Source organism: Gallinula chloropus, assembly GCF_964237585.1.
Source record: "Gallinula chloropus genome assembly, chromosome: 14".
Taxonomy (NCBI): Eukaryota; Metazoa; Chordata; class Aves; order Gruiformes; family Rallidae; genus Gallinula; species Gallinula chloropus.
In genome coordinates, this window is record NC_140099.1 from 14,164,363 (window position 1) to 14,183,868 (window position 19,506).

At 47.5% G+C, this 19,506-nt stretch overlaps 1 protein-coding gene across 1 annotated transcript in view; it reads right to left on the bottom strand.

The window, feature by feature from the left end:
• Positions 1–7,749: 7,749 nt before the first annotated feature.
• The window catches only part of LOC311197032 (cytosolic phospholipase A2 beta-like), a gene marked incomplete at both ends in the record, with an annotated part of 30,379 nt that continues 18,622 nt past the window's right edge, over positions 7,750–19,506 (bottom strand). The window contains 7 exons of the mRNA XM_084270718.1: positions 7,750–7,994; positions 10,858–11,044; positions 11,913–12,079; positions 15,960–16,145; positions 16,710–16,814; positions 17,999–18,136; positions 18,922–19,039. Of these exons, the coding sequence (XP_084126844.1) occupies positions 7,750–7,994; positions 10,858–11,044; positions 11,913–12,079; positions 15,960–16,145; positions 16,710–16,814; positions 17,999–18,136; positions 18,922–19,039 (1,146 nt within the window). The remainder of the gene's footprint in view (positions 7,995–10,857; positions 11,045–11,912; positions 12,080–15,959; positions 16,146–16,709; positions 16,815–17,998; positions 18,137–18,921; positions 19,040–19,506) is intronic.

The window sequence follows — 19,506 nt, forward strand, 5'->3', positions numbered from 1 at the left end:
ACATCCACATTTCAAGCCTCGTGTCCTTACCTGCACGCTTAAGACCTGGCACTGGGCCGTGCACCAAGGAGGCAGCTTAGGCGGCTTGAGCCATTGCTTCCCGCCGGGCATGAGCTGCTGTTGCTCAATAAGACTCTAGTAACTGTCAGCAGGAACTGCTGAAAGTGTGGCTCTAAACTGGGATGCACGTGAGACGTTTCGACATTGTTTATCCCAGAGAAGCTTTCCCAGCTGAAACCCCAAAGAGGCTGAGGGGAGATAGACACCACACTCTGCAGCAGCAGTGAGAGGACCTCCCGCGAGACACATTGGCAGGAGGTGGCAGTGTGCCCAAAGATGAAATTACCACAGTTAGTCAACCCTGTATCTTCCAACAGCACTGACTACCAGGAAGGAGCAAACTGAAGAATGGTTTTATCTCGAGTACTGAGTTTGGCTTTCCAGTCCTAAGTGTGGTACAGAGAGGGAAATGGCCAGTCTCTTCTTAGTGTCGGTGGGGACAGGACGGTTGGAGCACAGGAAGTTCCATGCCAACATGGGGAAGAACTTTTACCCAGTGAGGGTGAGGGAGCCCTGGGACAGGCTGCCCAGGGCGTGTGGAGTCTCCTTCTCTGGAGAGATTCCAGCCCCGTCTGGACCCCTTCCTGTGCAATATGAGCTGGGAAGCTGCTTTGGCAGGGGGGGCTGGATCTGATGATCTCTGGGGATCCCTTCTGCCCCCTATGATTCTGTGAGTCTGTCAACCTGGTTCAGCTGTGTGCTTGGATGCTTAACTCTCTCCTGCAAATAACTCTCATACCTCCAGGAACTGGTTCATAGCACGAGTGTGGATTATATTGTCTGTTAACAGTGTCATTGCCATCATGCTGCTTCCATATACCCCTGGCTCTTTCAAGTCTCTGCCTGCAGTTGTCCCACTGCAATATGCTCCAGTGGGTAGTTTATCATCACACACAGTTGCAGCTTGATGCTACTTGTAGTACTCGTAGCAATTAATTAGCTGTGAATGCTGGAAGCAGAAGGCTAAAACCCTTGCCCAAAATATCTTGCTGCCTGGATAGAATGTGTTGGCTTTAGCATTAAGGAACCCGGTTGTGTAGGCTGGTACCGAATCGCTTCTGCAGCAGGACTACCCTAGGAAGCTGCTTGCAGTTTCTGGGAGGGAGGACTCTGACCTACTTCTTCTCTGGTACCAAACAATAAATTGTGCTATGTTGTTAGGAAACCCCTTGTCTCCTTAAATATTGGGCACTGTAGCGGTGCAGTGGGTTAAACATTGGTCACACCTTTCCAGCAGGGAAACTAGGCTGGATATCTGGGTCCTGGGTTCCCATGAAAAGGAAATCCATGGTAGCTGTAGATTCCAGCAGGGTAAGTCAAGAGACACAGATTTTCTTGTTCAAAGGACTATGAGAAAGCAAGATGAAGAAACTCATGGAGATGCCAAGCAAGTACATCTCCCTCCACCCCAACCCCAAGCAAAGCTCTATCTGTCACAAGTAATTCAATGTTTCTTAATATCATGTTTGGTTTGTTTTTTTTTCCCAGAACATCTTTACATGTCTCAGGCTTTACTGCTTCCCAAGGGACAATGTGCAATCACGGCAGTGAGTGATACAGACCACCCTGGTGCCCTAATTACTGCCCAGGTCCAGCCCACGTGTGTCCCTGAGGCACTTCACCAGCATGAGTCACTGCACAGCACCCAAACCAATTAAGAACACTGATGGGGATGATTTAGCAGGATTGTTTGCATGCTGTAGGATAGACAGGGTTGGTTGTTTCAAGAGGTTTTGACCTGAAATGCATTACCCTTTCCTTCCCCTTTGCCCCCACAAAATCCATTTGCCTATACATCAGGGCAAGGTCAGTGTTCTCTGGTAGCGTGCTATGCCTGGAAACTGTTAGCTGTAAATTCCTCCTGCCTCTTCCAGAGGGGGAAAAGCAGTAATTAGTGTGGTTTTGGACCTGTGGCTCCTCCCCACAAGCAGAGGCGTGCTCTTCCAGGGAGAAGTCCAAGCCTGGAAGAAAAGTGCCTTAGCATTTTCCTTTGCTGTGCGTCAGCATGGACACACACAAGGGTTCAGCTGGGACACTCATCTCCATGCACTTTAAGTCCTGATGCCAAAGAGCGCCACAAATGTAGGGAAGTGACAGATGTGCAATGGAAGGTGGGCAGGGTTTTGTCCAGAGACAAAATACTCTCATGGCTAAATTACCTGAATCAATCACTGCCTGAAATTACCTGATAGGAGGGTGTAGAGAGGTTGGTCTTGTCTCCTGTCACCTTCAGCCAGGTGACAGGAGACAGGACAAGGGGAAATGGCACAAAGCTGCCCCAGGGCAGGGTCAAATCAGATGTTAGGGGAAAGTTCTTCACTGAAACAGTTGTCAGGGCCTGGAACAGGCTGCCCAGGGAGGGGGTTGAGTCACCAACCCTGGGTGTGTTTAAGAAAAGGGTAGATGAGGTACTTAGGGATATGGTTTTAGCACAGGATAGGAACAGTTGGCTTCTATGATCTTAAAGGTCTTTTCCAACCTTGTGATTCTGTGATTCTGTGATTCAAGGTGCATCCCCAAGCCCCTCGCCACAGGCTCCTTCTGGGAGCAAGTTTCAGCTCTAATTCAGAATTCGCTTTTTAGACCAGTCAGGAAGAAAGAGGGCAGATCCAAAAGGGAAAGACAGAGATTCCTGGTGCACCTCAGAGTAAAGTAACATGTGGAGGAGACACAGACTCAAGTACTGCCATGCCAGACGAGGCCCAGGCTCCTGAGGGTAATGGAGTGATCAGATGAACCCTCAAGCAACGGGTAAGGCCTGTTAAACCCTTTTTTTTGGCTTAAATGCCCATCTACTGGTGCAGGCATTTGGATTTTAGACTCCACGTGGTAAGGGATGGTGCAATCATAAGGAGGGGGGGGTCGGAGTGGTTGTCCAGTCCTTCCTTATCTGTCTGAGCCAAACAAAAGTTACACAGCATGATGCTCAGATAATACGCATTATTTTTTTTTTGCCCAGGACAGTGTTGTGGCTTGAGGCTCTTCCCTGAGAAGCAGAAGCTTCAAGTCCTTAACTCCTCTATCAAGGCCTTCAGCCTCCATACATATTTTAGCCAGCCTGAAGCTTCTTGCTCCTTGCTTTTGGTCTTCTGCTCTGCCTTGAATAAATTTCCAGTGGGGGGGCGGCCAGAGCATAACACCAGGTTTTGGTAAATACATTCCACATCGTGAACTGAGATTTGTGTTCTGCCTGACTTAGAGCAGTCACTCATACCCAACCAGGTGATCTGATAATTGGTATTTTTTTTGGATGTGCATCTGCTGGAGCCGCTGCCAGGCCCACAGAAAGTGCAGCAAATGACAGTAATGGAAAACTGTTGCAGGCTCCTTTATTGATAATTTTTTAGCTGTTTTTTTACAAAAAATAACCAACAAAAACCTACCCTACTACCCAAAAAAGCCCACCAAAACTTTTTTTTTTTTAACTTCAGCATTTTAAACTCACCATTTACTTGCTAACAGTAAAGTTCAGTGACAGGCATTTAAATCAAATCAGCACAAGGCAAAATACAGCCATGGCCGAGCCACTGAAGGCGGTCTTACCGCTGGAGGTAGATTTTGTTCTGCTTTTCTTCCAGGCTCTCATGTGCCTTTGACAACCAGAACATCTTCCTTCTGATTTGTCCACCCCACCACCCCCCCCACCCCCCTCCACCCTGACACCAGTGAATACCCTACAAAGTGCTCAACAAGCACCTGGTGTAATAAAATGGGAAAGGTGAACAGAAAAACCTCCGTGGGCCCGGTGCTCCGTTGCAGTATTTTATTTTTAATGCATATATCAGTAAATGGTTAAAAGACACAAGCAAGCAATTTCTGGAAAGGGTAGCTAAGAGTTCTAAGAACAAACGTGCATTTCCTCTGTGTTTGGCAGCAAGCTCTGTATTTGTGGGGGTTCGTCGGAGAGCAGCGACTCGGGGTGCATTTTGGATGAGGGTTTTTTTTGGACACATGCAGTCATCTTCAGTGGGTAAGCAAAGGTGGGTTGAGGGCAGCAAGGCCTGGTTTATAAGCATGCCACATGCCTTTTCACACACACATTTTTCACACCTTTTCAAGGTGAGAGGCAGGGGGGCAGCCTTCTCCTCACAGCGCCCGCTTCGGCCTGCACGCACTCTGCTCAGACAGCCGCTCGGCAACATGTGGCACAAGGCCAGGCAAGGCTGGGGACAAGGCACAAGCATCAAACAGGCCAACCACACAAAAACAAATCCATCCTGACAGGCAACAATACAGCCCTCACATCATTTCAGGCTCTGAAATGCAAAAATATATTTAAAAAGAAAAAAAAAATCCCACCCCAAACGTGTTCTTGTTTAAGGCCACAGGGCCCTTGAGGAGATCCAGGGGCACGTGTTTGTCTGTGCGTCTTGGCTGCAAGATGAAACAGCAGTTCCCCAGCCCAACTTTAAGTGTTGGCACAACCTTGGGTGACAGTTCCCCCTGCCAAGGGGTGTCACACCCCCTTCCCACCCCACAGCTATCTCCTGCACTAAGAGAGTTTAGCAGACCCTCAGAAGAGTTACTCTCCACTGACTGAGGGCTACTGGGAAACCCTGTGGGTTTTTTGGCTCTTTCACATTTTAGCAGGCGTTTCTGTTTGCATTAGCAGCAATATGACCATGCCCAGTTATCCATCTGTGGAGCCTTTAGAGACAGAGAGACAGACAGACGCAATTTCCTCAGCGTGGCTGAGCTGCCTCACACGCGCTGCCAAGGTTTGTGAGGCCTACAGGTCACTCACTGTAGGCCATGAAGAAAAGAGGGATATCTTTTTGCAGCAGCAAAGCGTAAAATATAGGTAGATGAGGTAAAATAGTGTTGCTGTTTATGGTATGGATGAGATGCAAATGAAATGCAATGATTTAATCAGTGCTGCCTTTGCTCCTGACAAATCTGCTCTATCTTGGAGAGGCTGTGCTGACTCTCTGTTCCTGAAGGCCAAGTCTTCCAGCCTAAGTTAGATACTGGTCTGGTGTCAGAAGAAATCCTGGTGTGTTGTGAACACCAGTGTCCCTCACTAAATTGCGTCCTTCAGCCTCTGCAGCAGAAGAGCAGCTATCAGCTGCCATCATCGGGACTCCCAAAAACATGTTCAGCCCCCGTCCCTCTCCTCCAGCTCAGCCCTTTGCCCCTCCTGTGTAATACCAAGAAGACATAAGCAATAATTTGACGCCTCAAGTGCACCAACACAGTGAGGGCACAGAGGTGGACAGCACAATGGTGTCACTTGCTCATTGTTCATCCTTTCTGCTCCTGACACCCAAGCTGAGGCGAGCAGGGGTGTCCAACACTGACAGGAGTATCCTGGTTCTGGCCAGGCCAGAGTCAACCTCCCCAAGCAGCCAGCCCAGGTGAGCTGAGTCAGCCCAGGTGAGCTGAGTCAGCCCGGGCTGTTCCCACACCACCTGACATCACATAAAAGGGGCTGGTTGGGGAAGGGGTGGTCCTGGCTGTTTCCAGGGAAGCAGTTGGAGTATGGCTGGGGTAGCTGCTTGGTCCTGGCATTAGGCAGCACTCTGTGATTGTCGGTAAGGTACTCTGTGTTATCACTGGATGTGAGTATAGTTGGCTGTTACTGTTCTACTTTCACAGTGATTTTGCTCTTATAACTGTTCTTATCCCAATCCATGGATGCTCTCTCTGGTTCTCCTCTGGGAGTAAGCAAGTGGTGCGTGGAGCTCAGCCACTGCTTGGGGCTGAGCCACCACAGGAGCCAACCACCAGAGTCCAGGTGAATCAGGGTCCATGGGACATGGGAGCATGCAGCCTCTTCAGAGTCAGCTGGAATCAGTTCCTGTTCTGTACAACGGGGTAACAGAAAGAGGTTTCTTTGTAGGATCAGCCAGTGGAGCATGAAAACAGCACCAAGCCCTCTGTGTGTGTGTGTGCACATAGCCATGTGCGCTTCTATGTGCAGGTACCCTGGCACGCTCTGCTGGGATGGGCTCTCCTATGTGAAGGACACAGGTCCTGCTGCTCTTTTCTGAGAGAGTCTCTGGCTGTCATCTCACTTTTCATCTCAAAATGGCTCTCACTTCTTCCAGCAGATGATACCAAATTAGTTCTTATCTTCCCATGGTCTGAGTTGAGTTGTACAGTTGCATTCCAGCTGTTAGGCCCCTCAGGGTTTGCATGGCATTCCTCAGCTCAGCAAATAAGCATCATACATAATGCTGAGCTTTATCCCTCGCTGTTGCTCGCAGCAGATACAGGGTTCAGGCAATGAAGCCTCTTGTAAATGCTCTCCCTCTAAACTGTCTGGATATACCAAAAAGGCAGATCCCTGTTTCTATCTCTTTGGCTTATTTTTGGTTTTCAAGTAAAAATAATTCTAGATATCAAGTAAACTTCAACACAGAAGAAATGTGTAACATCTTCCTTGGGGGTCCTGTGAATAGGCAGTGTTTGGATGCAGTAAGCCAGCAGCAGGTCCAAATCCTTCAGTGCTATGAAGTCTGGAAACTTGTCTGACTTTCTGTAGGGTGCTGTTCCGTGTTGCTCACCATCCTTCCCTGCTGTCTTTTTAACCTAGCAGAGGGCTGTAAAGATGTTCAAGGCAATGTCTCCCACTGTGCCCCAAAGCAAATGAAAACCAGATGTCATTATTCCTGGGATTTTCCTCTAGCAAGGGGGCATGATAATGAAATTCCTTTTCTTCATTTGCACTCTATTTTAGCCCAGCATCTCCTAAAAACACCTTGTCTGTGATGTTAGGGATAGAAAACTGGAAAAGACAAGAAGGGTGTGACAACACAGTGGCTACGTGCTCTGCATTCGTTACCCTACATTCAGCCCCAGCTTATGTCTTGGTTGCCATTGTTAAAGTAAATGTACTTGAGTCTGTGGTAATTATTCCCCTCAAGTTCCTGGTATCAAAAGCTTGTTTAAGGCTCGTGATGCTTTAATGCAGGAAGGTGCTACCCGTGTAAATCCATGTAATCACTGGCCCCTTACGCAGAGGTCTTCCTCCACCCAGTGCTCAAAAGAACCGTGCTCGCTCTCCAAAGGCAATGTCCTCTCCCTTTGAAATGTAACTGCCCCTCTCGTGGCAGCCTGGAGCAGTGTTTCTGTGCCAAACTCATGCAGGGGAATGGGAAAGAAAGGAATAATTCCTAAATCAGCAAGGGGAATTGGCCAGACAGAATGCAGTTGTCCATGCTACAGCTTGGCATGTTCAGAGACATGTGAGTTTTGGCCTGACTTCAAAGCTGAGCCCACCAATTCAGTGCAAGTGCTAGTTGCTCAGCCTGTCTGAAAATCTGGACATCACTGAATGCAAATGGCCAGGGCTTGGTTTGTAACAAAGCATTGGAAGGACACCAACAATGGGCTCAGGATTGAGGGGGCAGGCGCATACAAAGAGCTATCACCATCACCATATTGCGTAACATCAGGGAGATCCGGGAAGTTCTTTGCTAACCAGGACCTTATTTCTTATCGAGACCACAGTGTGAGGCTCATGTGGTCCAAAAACTTGGGAGAAGGAGATTCAATAAACCCTTTTGAAAGCTAGGAACTCGAACAAGGCAAGATCAGAAATGTACAGGTTTCCTCAGTTTCCTGTAAACGATGACCACTGTGATGTGTTGTAATGTGATCGTGACCTGTCATAATGTGACTGTGATGTGTTGTAATGTGACTGTCATAGCCTTCAGTGGGGAACAAGTGCAAAAAACAAAACCCAGCCTAGAAGTATCCAGCTCCAGAGTGGCTGGGGAGATTTCCAGTCCTGGCACTTCTCCTCCGCTCTATGGCACTCTGGATTGCCTGGAGGAGCAGGTCTTTGTTATTGAGGATGTTGTATTTGCTCAGGTTCACAAGTTTGTCAAAATTTTCAGAGGAGTAGATCAGCCTAATGAGGTAGTAGGGTGAGCAGTTGTTCTCCAGATTGACTTTTCCTTCTTCCATCTCTGAGAGACAGCGCTTTACCCCTGCAGAGAAAGACAAAAGCCACCACAGTGAGCTGCATCTGGAGCACAAAACACTCGGTGTTGGAGGGGACTGATAAACTTGGCAGAGCCAGCTGTTAGAAACAGGCTCCCCCCATGCCTTGAAAGCCATTTCTGGTCAGCTTTCCCATCCACTCCTCCATCCCCCTCCTGCTAACGCTCCGGCCTGGAAACCGCTCAGCAGTGCTGGCAGATGGTCATTCCTGGGGAGCATGCCCTTGGGTCCATGTCCTCTCCCAAACCCTGTAAGAGTGACACTCAGCCAAGCCATGTGCCTGGAACACCTTCCAAAATTCATGATCAGAGCTCAATTAGCATCCCTTGCCAGCTAGAGTGAGGGGACAACCCGGGACATGCAAGGAGGCCCTGTGATGCTAAAAAGGCAGGATCACCTCTTGCAGAGCAAGGGGGTGCAGAGGGAGCTAAGCACCTCACATCAGCCTCCCGTCCTTCAGCTCCACTTCTCAGCTTCAGGTTACCTTGCAGCTGCTGACACCAGCCCTTGTTGGGTCACTCTTCTTGCTTGAAAGCACATCCTAATTGCCTCCATAAAATATTTAAGCAGCCTCACACTTACATATCTACAGAATGCCTAGAGCTATGCTTTTCCTCTTTTGTTACCTCTGTCCCTGCAGCCTGGACCAAATATGCTCAAACCAGAGTTATATTGAGATGACTGTCAGTGGGGCTGCGGACTGCAGAGAGATTCCCTGTGGTGTCGACCAGAACTGCAGGAAAATCATAGAATGGTCTGGACCCCAAGGATCACAGAGTTCCAACCCCCCTGCCATAGGCAGGACCACCAACCTCCAGGCCTGGAGCTACACAAGGTTGCCCAGGGCCCCATCCAGCCTGGCCTTGAACACCTCCAGGGATGAGGCACCCACCACCTCTCTGGGCAGCCTGTTCCAGCCCCTCACCACTCTCTCCGTAAAAAACTTCCCCCTAATATCTCATCTAAGCCTTCCCCCCTGTAGCTTCAATCCATTCCCCCTTGTCCTGCCATTGTCTATCCTTTTGAAAAGTTGAATCTCCTCCTGCGTATAAGCTCCCTACAGGGCTGCAATGAGGTCCCCCCACAGCCTTCTCTTCTCCAGGCTGAACAAGCCCAGCTCCCTCAGCCTCTCTTTGCAGGGCAGGTGCTCCAGCCCTCTGATCATCTTTGTGGCTCCTCTGAACCCTCTCCAACAGTTCCACATCTTTCTTGTATTGGGACCCCAGCTCTGGCAATATTGAGAGCTCCATATTATCTGTCCAGTTACAGCTGCGGATCTCTCAGCTTGGCTAAAGCCCAGTTGTGGTGTAAATGGGCACTTCACAAGCTGCTTCCCTCTTTTCTAGAATTCAGATAATTAAAAGCAGAAAAAATAAATCCCTGCATTCCACGAGGTGTCACTCAGCCATCTAGGAATTAAAAGCTCCACTGTCAGCATTGAAATCCACGCAAGCTGGTTGCCAAGGACCCTTCTCCCCCAACCACCCACATCAGTTGCTGGCTGTCAGCTTGATTGATGAATCACTGACTGCTCAGAGACATGCAGGTGAGCGTCACAGCTCACAGATTTGGGCCTGGAGCGCTGAGAAGCTGCAGCAGCTGCTTTGCTCTGCACAGTCCCATCCATCTTTCAATCAGAGAGACTCTGAAAAACCCTCACCTGTTTTATTTACCTGCCAGCCCTGGTTTGATGGCCATATCTCACTGTGCATCACCATTTAGACAATATCCAGTCCTGCTGCCTATTAATTATGTCCCCGAGGCTGCCAAACCTGTGTGCAAAGCTCTTCAGCAAGTACAGGACAAGGCCCTTCTCTGTGGCCAATACAGGCTTTCCCCTGTGTACACCACAGATGAGCACCGTGGTTCTGGCAGCGCTTCCTGGTCCTTGTTTAGTAAAAGAAGAAACCCTCAGCTCACACAGTGCCCGTACCAACCCCACGTAGCAGGCAGGCCAAAGTAGGACAATCAGTAACTCCAATGCTTCACACCCTCATGCCAACTAAACAACACATCCCCTCCACCTCCCACCATTTCTTTTCTGCAAGTGTTCACAGCAGAGTTGCTCGACCCAGCTGGTAACAGCCACGTGCCTGTGCCTTCCGCTCTGACTCATCGATTTGCTGCATCTCTCCAGGTAGACGGTGGTCGGCACAAAGGCATGGAAGCATGGGAGAAGCAACCACTGCCCAGCCTGCCTGCTTGCTGCTGGGTGTTCAGTTCACAGGGGGAAGGTGAGAGGAGCAGCAGTTGGCAGGTGTTCTTGGCTTCTTCCAGATCGAGAAGGAATTCTGGCCCTGCCTTTTCCCCAAGACCTGACCGTTGCCATCTCCTCCAGTGTGCCTCGCGGTGCGAGTTGTGGCGGAAAGCCTTGTTCTGTCCTGCATCTTGCCTGCCCTCACTGGGTGAGCTGTGGTTTGCTAACCTGCCTCTTGAGCAGGATGTGGAGGTTAGGCAGGGGTCTGCCTCAGCCCCCTCTGTGGCATCATGGCTTACCAGGTGAGAGAGACAGCTGTGCTGTGTATATGGGGAATGGAACCCTGGATTTGGTGAGAGGGTTTAATAAGAGCAGAGTTAACACCACCTTCTCCTCTGCCGTGGTGGAAGCTTATGTGATCTGGGTGCAATGCAGTAAGTGACACCTGGACTGACAGGTGACCGGGCATCCCCATTCACGTGGAGGAGGAAAATACACGTGTACAGCACTGGTGGGTAGGAGACAGGATGGTCTCACACCTAAGCTGTGCCTCTGCTTAGAATTATTGCTACAAAGGACAAGTAAGATCTGTGCTTGGGGAGACAAGTGGCCCAAGTTCAACTAAAAAGCATAGTTTTGTTGAAGGAACTTACCAGGCTCCTTGAATTCCTTAAAGGTGTCATTCACCAGGGGGAAGTGGATTACTATGGGTGCCCTGGGGTCCTCTGCATCTGAGAACACGTAACATTCCTTCGGGTTCTTCTCATCTTCTTTACTTAGCTCCACTTTGGGGAATGGGATTTTTTGTATCTTGCAGTATTTGTACGTCATCTCTAATTGCTGTGGACACAGAACGTCATTGCCTTCAAGCCAGCACTAAGACAAGAATCAGCTTTTCTGAGGCATCAACCACAGAAACACGGTGGCAGCTTAATTCAGTCCCTAGAATCGCCCTGCAATGAATGTGTAGTCCAAAGCAGCTGCAGAACAACCTGGCTTCCTGCCACCACACACCAGTCACAAGATGCTTCTTACCACCCTGTAATGGTTTTTTACAGCTAGAGGGAGCACCCAAAAGCCACACTTGGAATTTGTCATGAGGACAGAGCAGGAAAGATCAAGGTCGTGTCTCCAGCAACCAAGTGTCTCTGCAGCTCCCCAGCTATCCTAGGAAGTGTATGCAGCATTCCACTACAGAGAAAGGAGCTTAACAGTTTTGATAGTTCTGGCCTTGAGGGACGTGTCTTTCCTCCTCCAAGACATGGTGACTGGTTTGCTGTTGACTATGATCAAGATTCAGACAGCTGCTTACTTGGAAGTTTTAAAAACACAAGCATCTGCATACTGTGTCCTGTTGATCAATCCCCATCCCTCCTCACCACAAAAAACAAAGAGAAGGGGAAATAGTTTTCCTGACCACCCAGGTGGACCTAGAGAAGCCCTGGAAGATGTGTTTAGAACTATATAAGCATGGTACCTACAAGCCTCACTCGGTCCTCTCCTTCAGGACACCAACATACTCTGTTACCTTTATAGCTGTAACCTTTCTGATGTGAGGATGGTTTCCACACCTTTACCAATTAGTCATTTTTGGAGCAACTGGTCATTGTGTAACTCTGGCGTCAGATATGAATTTGGCTATTAAACCTCACAGCCTCACAAGAAGGGTTTTACCACGGCTGCCAGGAGCAGAGCAAATCAATCTCACCTTGAACACATTCCCCAAACCGTAATCAAGTGAGATAATGACATCCACATTCCTCTCTGGCTTGAAGAGTGCTGCACCACTGGTGTTGATGAAATAGCCAACATCTATCAGGCAAAGATACTTCTGCAGCGGTGTCAGATCGTTAGGGAAAGCGTCCAGCACGGTGTCTGAAAAAAACAGTTTTAATATCGTTAGCGGGGCATTGGTGAGAAACGAGGAGCCAGTAGTTCTGCCTGTGCTACATGCTAAGGGCAGCCCCTTGGTTGCCCTAGGGACTGGGCTCACCTCCCTCCTTACCATGAGCCTACAATTGTGGCCTCAGGAGCACGCCCTCCAAACTGCACAGATCCATAGGTGTTGGAAGGGACCTCCAGAGATCATCGGGTCCAACCCCCCTGCCAAAGCAGCTCCCCAGCTCATATTGCACAGATAGGTGTCCAGACAGGTCTGGAATCTCTCCAGAGAAGGAGACTCCACACCCCCTGGGCAGCCTGTCCCAGGGCTCCCTCACCCTCACTGGGGAAAAGTTCTTCCCCATGTTGGTGTGGAACTTCCTATGCTCTGACTTGCAGCCATTGCCCCTTGTCCTGTCCCCACAGACACTGAAAAGGGGCTGGCCATTCCCCCCTGCATCCCATACCTCAGATATTTATAAACATTAATTAGGTCCCCCCTTAGTCTTCTTTTCTCCAGGCTGAACAGTCCCAGCTCACTCAGCCTTTCCTCACAGGGGAGATGCTCCAGGCCTCTAATCATCTTCATAGCCTCCTCTGGGCTCTTTCACATATCTGAGCACATCTGGCCTGTGGCCACACTCCCCCAGGCAGGCCGTGAGGCAGTCAGGCAGAAGGCAGGTGAGACACAGACTCTGCTGGCCTCCCAGCTGCTCTGGAGATTGATTTGTCACATAATACAGATTTTAGCTGATTTCCCCCCCCCCCTAGGAACTGGAAGAATTTCTTTTGCTTTTGCATTTTTCAGGATTAGGCTACTCTCCTAGTGTGAAAAACTTGACTTCAACCTGCTCACAGTGATCTCTCCTATAAATTATCATAACTATGCTGCAAAAAAAAAACCCCAACCAAACCAGGTCATGCACATAGCATTCCCTACCAACAGCTTAAAATATTGCTTGAATTAATTAAACCTCACATTAACTGCAGAAGCAGCTAAATGTGGATTATACCAACTGGCAGGTTGGGATCTAAACCCAGTTTCTGGCAGCTAGGTGGTTCTTTCCCTGTTAACAATCCCGCCAGCCTCCCTTGTAGGCTACTCTTCCCTTGCTACCATTTGCAGACCAATGGAATAAGAAAGCTCTTGCCATGGTTTCGAACACCAAAATAGCATTTAAGAGAGTTCCTCACGTTCACACGAGGCAGCAAAGCCCAGAGCAAACCCCTCAAGCCCTGAATCATTTGTACTTAGGTATTTTAAGAAAATGTTGAGCACAGAAATACTGCAGGCAGGTTCCATCACCTCTCTTTGTTCAACCTCTCTGCCTCCTTGGCCTCATTCTGTCGTGTTGACTTAAACTGTGCAGAGTAATTCCAGCTTGTTCCATAGCCTGGAATGTTTGACAGCAGCTTGAAGTAATAACTCATAGAGTTTGGTTTTTCCCATTCCCTCACTGTCAGGGCTTTAGAAAATTATTTGCTTATTTTAGCATCCAGGGCTGCTGGGAATTCAGGGATTCTGCAGTAAAGAGAGACATGTGCTTGTAGTCACTCACAGGAGGAGCGCTGTACTTTCTAGTTTTCTTTGGCCTGCTGAGTGTTTTTAGTTGAGATTCCGTTACCCCCAATTTCTTAGCATGGAGATGAGATGGAACTGCATGGCTGGATACATGAATTGGCAGTAGGCACTTCCTTGGAAGAGTTTCTTCTTCCATCCTGCACCCAAAATGGGACTTCAAAGAAATCCTGCCTCAGGAATTCCTTCAAAAGCATGAACTCCACTGTTAAGCATACTACACTAATTCCAGGCAATGAGTTCTCAGACTTCTCACCACTAAAATTAGGCCTTTCACGTGGCATTTGAAGTGTGAGAGGCCTTGAGCTGCAGAGAGGCCTGCAAACACAACTACAGTCTGGAGACTTCACCCTACCGCGAGATTATAATTTCTGCCCACAAAGCTGGCATCTCCCCTTGCTCCGACTCTAAAGATGGCTCTAGGTCCAGCTTTAGTTTGGGCTCATGCAGGCAGACAAGAGAGGACACAAAATCTGCTCATCTTCCCACGCCAGACCTCAAACTTTCCACCTATTTTACTTTAGATGTAAATATCCACCCTGAGGTATCTTTAGTGTACCCGTGCTCTCTTCCTCCACATCCTCCTTGAAATCGGCTTCTACTCATTTGTCTTTATAAAACTGCTAGTCAGCTAATGAAAGGAAATTGGGTTATTTTAACATCTACTGACTGACAATTTCATCTCTTACCCGCCTTCCTAAGCTCCTTCTCTCACCCACCCTTCTTATGCTACTTGTTTTCTCCTTCTCTCACTTGTTTCTTTTTAGAGCAGACTTTTATGACATGGACCTTTCGCTTACTGAAAAGTTCTGAAAGCACTTAGCTCACTGTGAGCTCTGCCTCAATCCACAAAAAAACCTCCACCAAACCTCAGCAAACTTCATGTAACAATGGCAGCCAGAGCCAAAAAGTGTTGTACTTTGCATGGAATGGGAGAGAAAAACAAGTTGCCAAAGAGGAGGACTCAGAGGCAGCAGAGCACACATGTTTTTCTTGTGGAAGTCAGATTAACTTTAATAATCATCATAGAATGGTCTGGGTTGGAAGGGACCCCAAGGACCATATATTTCCAACCCCCCTGCCACAGGCAGGGCCACCAACCTGCAGGCCTGGAGCTACACAAGGTTGCCCAGGGCCCCATCCAACCTGGCCTTGAACACCCCCAGGGACAGGGCATCCACCACCTCTCTGGGCAGCCTGTTCCAGCACCTCACCACTCTCTCAGTAAAAAACTTCCCCCTCATATCTAATCTAAACCTTTCCTCCTTTAGGTTCAATCCATCCCCCCTTGTCCTGCCATTATCTACCCTTTTAAAAAGTTGATTCCCCTCCTGTTTCTCTGCTCCCTTCAGGGACTGGAAGGCTGCAATGAGGTCCCCGCTCAGCCTTCTCTTCTCCAGCCTGAACAAGCCCAGCTCCCTCAGCCTCTCTTTGAAGGACACATGCTCCAGCCCTCAGATCATCTTTGTGGCTCTTGTGAACCCTCTCCAACAGTTCCACATCTTTCTTGTACTGGAGCCCACAAATCTGGACACAGCACTCCAGTACCCATAATGTGGGGTTCTCCCACACTGCTACTTGCTTATGAAATAAACGAAGATGCTGGGATTTCAGGAAGGTTTGTGATGCACAAACACCTCAGCTCCATCACTGTCATTTCACAGACTGTTCCCCAGATTTCGAGGTCAGACTCTGGTGACTGGTTACTTTGCCTGCCTGCAGAGCACAGGCCAGACAAAACGGCCCTTCCCCAAGCTGGTGCATTCAGTTTGATAGGTACAGTCTAAACCTACGTGGCTTTCCCTCTCTGTTGTTGCCTCTCAGTATTTGTTTCTGAGTGGTTAAAGAGAGGTTTCAGATGGATAAACCATCAGGCAGAAATACCTGATGATGTCTCCATGACTGCAACCGGTCCTTTCCTTCATCTGATCCACATAATCACCTGCTGGTTTATGCTTCTGATGTTACCTTTGTTTCTTGACCTCGAAAGACTCTACCCTTTCTGAACCTTTTGGCAACTGTACCTATGCAGAGGGGCAAACTTCCTGCAGAAGAGCATGCTTTGACCCGAATTACAGGTGTCTTCAGGAGGCGAAAGAGTGGCCCATGGACTAGTTCATTTTAACCTGTTACCCTAAAGAAACAGACAACATGAACATAGTTCCATCTCAGCAGATTTCTAAACCCTGAGAAAATATCTCTAAATGTCAGATTTCCAAAGTCTAAAAAAAACCCAGTAAAATAAAAATCTGAGGTGTTACCTGCACACTGCAGTTAACTCTTTGTTGCAGTTACCTTTCCAGTCAACAAATTTTTTTTGATGGATATAATCCTTATGAAATTCTAAGCCTCTCAGGAAGTTGTGGGACTTTCCCAGAAGTGGACGTTTGGTCATAATGTCCTGAAACATTTCATACAGTTTCCCTGACAAACAAGACGGAGGTTCGATGATAGGGACATCATCCTCAGGGGAATGTTTCTCTGAAATAAAGAAGGAACAGGGAGAAAAAACCATCAGCAATCTTCTGCAGGGCACCTTTACTGGCCAGCTGCCCTTGCTGGGTCCCTCCCCTCCCTGTTTCCTTCAGTCTGCTTCAAAAATATATACACATGACCAAGCCCATTTAAATGATATTTGGGGTTGTTTAAAGCAACCACAGCTCTTGCCTTTTACTCTTTCATGTGACACACTGGCTTTGTACATGTGCCAGCACGTAAAAGCCACCCTTCTCATTTACAGTCATGGGAGGAGTCATTAAGCAGACCAGTTTTAAATGAAAAACATAAAGTGTGCCTCTGGGTTGATAATAAAATAAAGAAAATTAACTTCAATAAAAACTCCCAAAAATTAAATAAATTAAAATAAACCACATATTGACCATTCTAATACAGGTGAGACACATGCTGGAAGACCCATGACATGCTGCAATTTAGGGAGCACATGGGAAGGATTATTCAGAGACAGGAACAAAAGGGTGTCTTTCTTAATCCTCTCTGGAATAGGAAGCAGTGGTCAAAAGCAAATACTGATTTTGAAACTCTTACCTATATCTACCATGTCTTTGGCCCATCGTTCCCAGAATTCATTTGAATTTGAGGACCAGTACAAGCCATCCAGCAAATTCCTAGTAAAGATGTTTGTCCAAAGGCCTGCAAGTGAATCCACATGGGAAAAACACTGCACCATCACATGTTAACCACCAACTATTATACATAGACATGCTACATACTACTGGCTCGTGTGAACTGACCCTGTCAGGACACAGGTTAAGCAGTGGGTTTCACGGAGTTCAAACATAATGGTGTCAGCATGTCAGTACTCCTCAAGAGATAACTACACACAGACCATTTGCTGTCGAGTACCATAACACAAGAGGAGGGACCAGTCACTCAAACTATGTTTTTAGAGTGTTTCCTGTGTACTTGTGAATGCAAGCATGCTTTGGGAGCATGGTGAAGCCATATAAACACAAGACCCTTATTTAAACTGCTTCATTCTTTAAATTGATCCAAGACCCATTTTTTAACTTTCAGGAATGTTTTGTTTCTATGGCGTTCAACTGGTCCAAGATCAAAATAGAATTGGCTCCATATGTGAGTCTGTTTTTGGAAAAGAATGAACTACCTTTTGCCATAAGCCCCATGCCAGGTGCTCACATGAGGACCCAATTCAATCTGTAGCACACATTACAGCAAGAGCAACGGGATTTTTGTCTCCGCTGGACCCTTGGTTTTGAGTATCAAAAGCTGAAAATCTGACAAGGATTTAAAATCTTCCTGGGGCAGATGGATTCCTCTGATGAACTGCCTTGCCCCCTTTTCTTTGTCTTTAGACATTTGGCCAGCCAAATCAGTTGTTGGAGGTTAAAAGGGCTTCCCTCATCCTTATGGACAGGGAAGGTTAGTGACACCATTCTCAACCCCCAAGGCTCAGATGGTTCTCGCCTTTGCGATTTGTTCTAGATGAGTTATGTTTTACTTTCAGCTCCTTTCAGTTTTACTCTGGCAATGGTATTGCCTAGAAATATAGCTGGTGAAGAGTTGATGACTAGGCAGTGAAGAAAGGCTTATTATTTCTACAACTTGCTTTCCCCACCTTCTTGGTTGGTTCAGAAAATGGGAAGGGGAACATTGCTGCAACTCTCTGAATTCTGCCCAAGTTAAAAGGGAGGCCAGGAGGAAAGAAGCTTTACAGTGAGCAGTAGTGTACAAAAAGGGCTAAAAAGCCCATTGAATCAAGACCTAGAGCAGAACCACTGCCAATAAGCATTGTGTACAAACCAGTGGCTAGTTAGGCATGCTTTCTACCACACTATATTGCACTGCTAGTTTACCTTCCAGATAGCAGATCCGAGATTCTGGCAGCTTCTTCACTCGCCTTCCCATGAAGAACTCACTGTCAAAATATTCAGCAGGAATGGAGGCTCCATATTTTGGTATGGCCACCTCATAAGGAGAGAACTCCGCCCACTCTACAAGAGAATTGACACATGGCATGTTTACTGTCATACAGATAAGAAAACAAAACCTTTCCCTGAGCATAAAGCTGTCCACACGCTCCGTGGATCTTGCTTGTCTCAGCAGCTCTGTACTGTAACTTTGTATTGCAAACTACGCTGTCTAGTTCCATACAAACACAGATAGAACTTGCATAGAAGGGGAACTAGTTTCTTCACCCCAGAAAGAACCTAACATTAATTTCAAAAGCTTAAGTTTATATTTCTATGTAAAGAAGCTGGGACCCCACTTGCATCTCTAAACCAAAAGCAGCAAATGTACAAGATGCAAGAGTGATCCAACCTGCAAGGGATGCCTGGCACAAAACCTCTACTAACCCCAAATTGTCAGCCTCCAGGATATAACAGAGCAGCCTGAAGAGATATGAACTCCAAACGAAAAAAAGATCACAGTGCAGTTTCCTGACTCAAGCTGTCCTGTACACATCTTGCAGTAGAGCAGTACCTATAAACCTAACCAAATATAAGTACTAACTGCTTTTTTCTTTCAGGTTTCTTCTCATTTTAATGCCTTTTGTCGAATGTAGCCTGTGCCATATCAAGCCCACCATAGGAATCATGTTCCACTCCATTTTCATACCCTCCTCAGTGCAGTATTTGGGCAGCCTGGTGGAGGGTGTCCCTGCCCATGGGTTGGAACTAGGTGAACTGTAAGGTCTCCCCTTCCAAGCCAAACCATTCTGTGATTCTATGACTCTATGATTCTACTCAGTATCAGAAGAAACTCTGGGAATGCTTACCTCTAAATTTGAAAGTACTGTACTTTTCCTCTTTCACATTGAGGACTGCATAGAAAGGCAATGGGTTTTGTCCATGCTGCAATGCCTTGCGCTGGTCTGTGAGTTTGTACTTTCTTGGCTAAGCAAAGAGATAAAAAAGTCACCATAAACCTCTGGAAGAGTTACACAAGCTACCTGAGTACGGACAGACAACAGATGTTTCACAACCTGAGAGTCACGTTTTCATAAGAGACTTGCACTTTACTCCCTCCTTGCCTTTCTGAGACTTAGTAACCTTTTCATTAATACCCAAGTGCCTTGATTGCCTGTGTCCCCACAGACCTTTACTAATGCTGAGAGTAATGTGCACGAGGACAGATTACAGTAACTCTGAAGCGTTCAGCCAGAAACAGACTTGCAAGACCTGATTTTTCAGAGGGGATTGCTTGGTTCTTTCTGCAGGTTTGCCTACTGAAGTTGCTAGCTGTTGGGCACCCTAGCACAGAGGCACCTTCAAACCCTTCAGGTACCCCACAGGACCCTGCATCATTGTGTACCAATCACACTGGAATGCTTCAGTCACGTTGGATTTGTCCCAAATTGGGA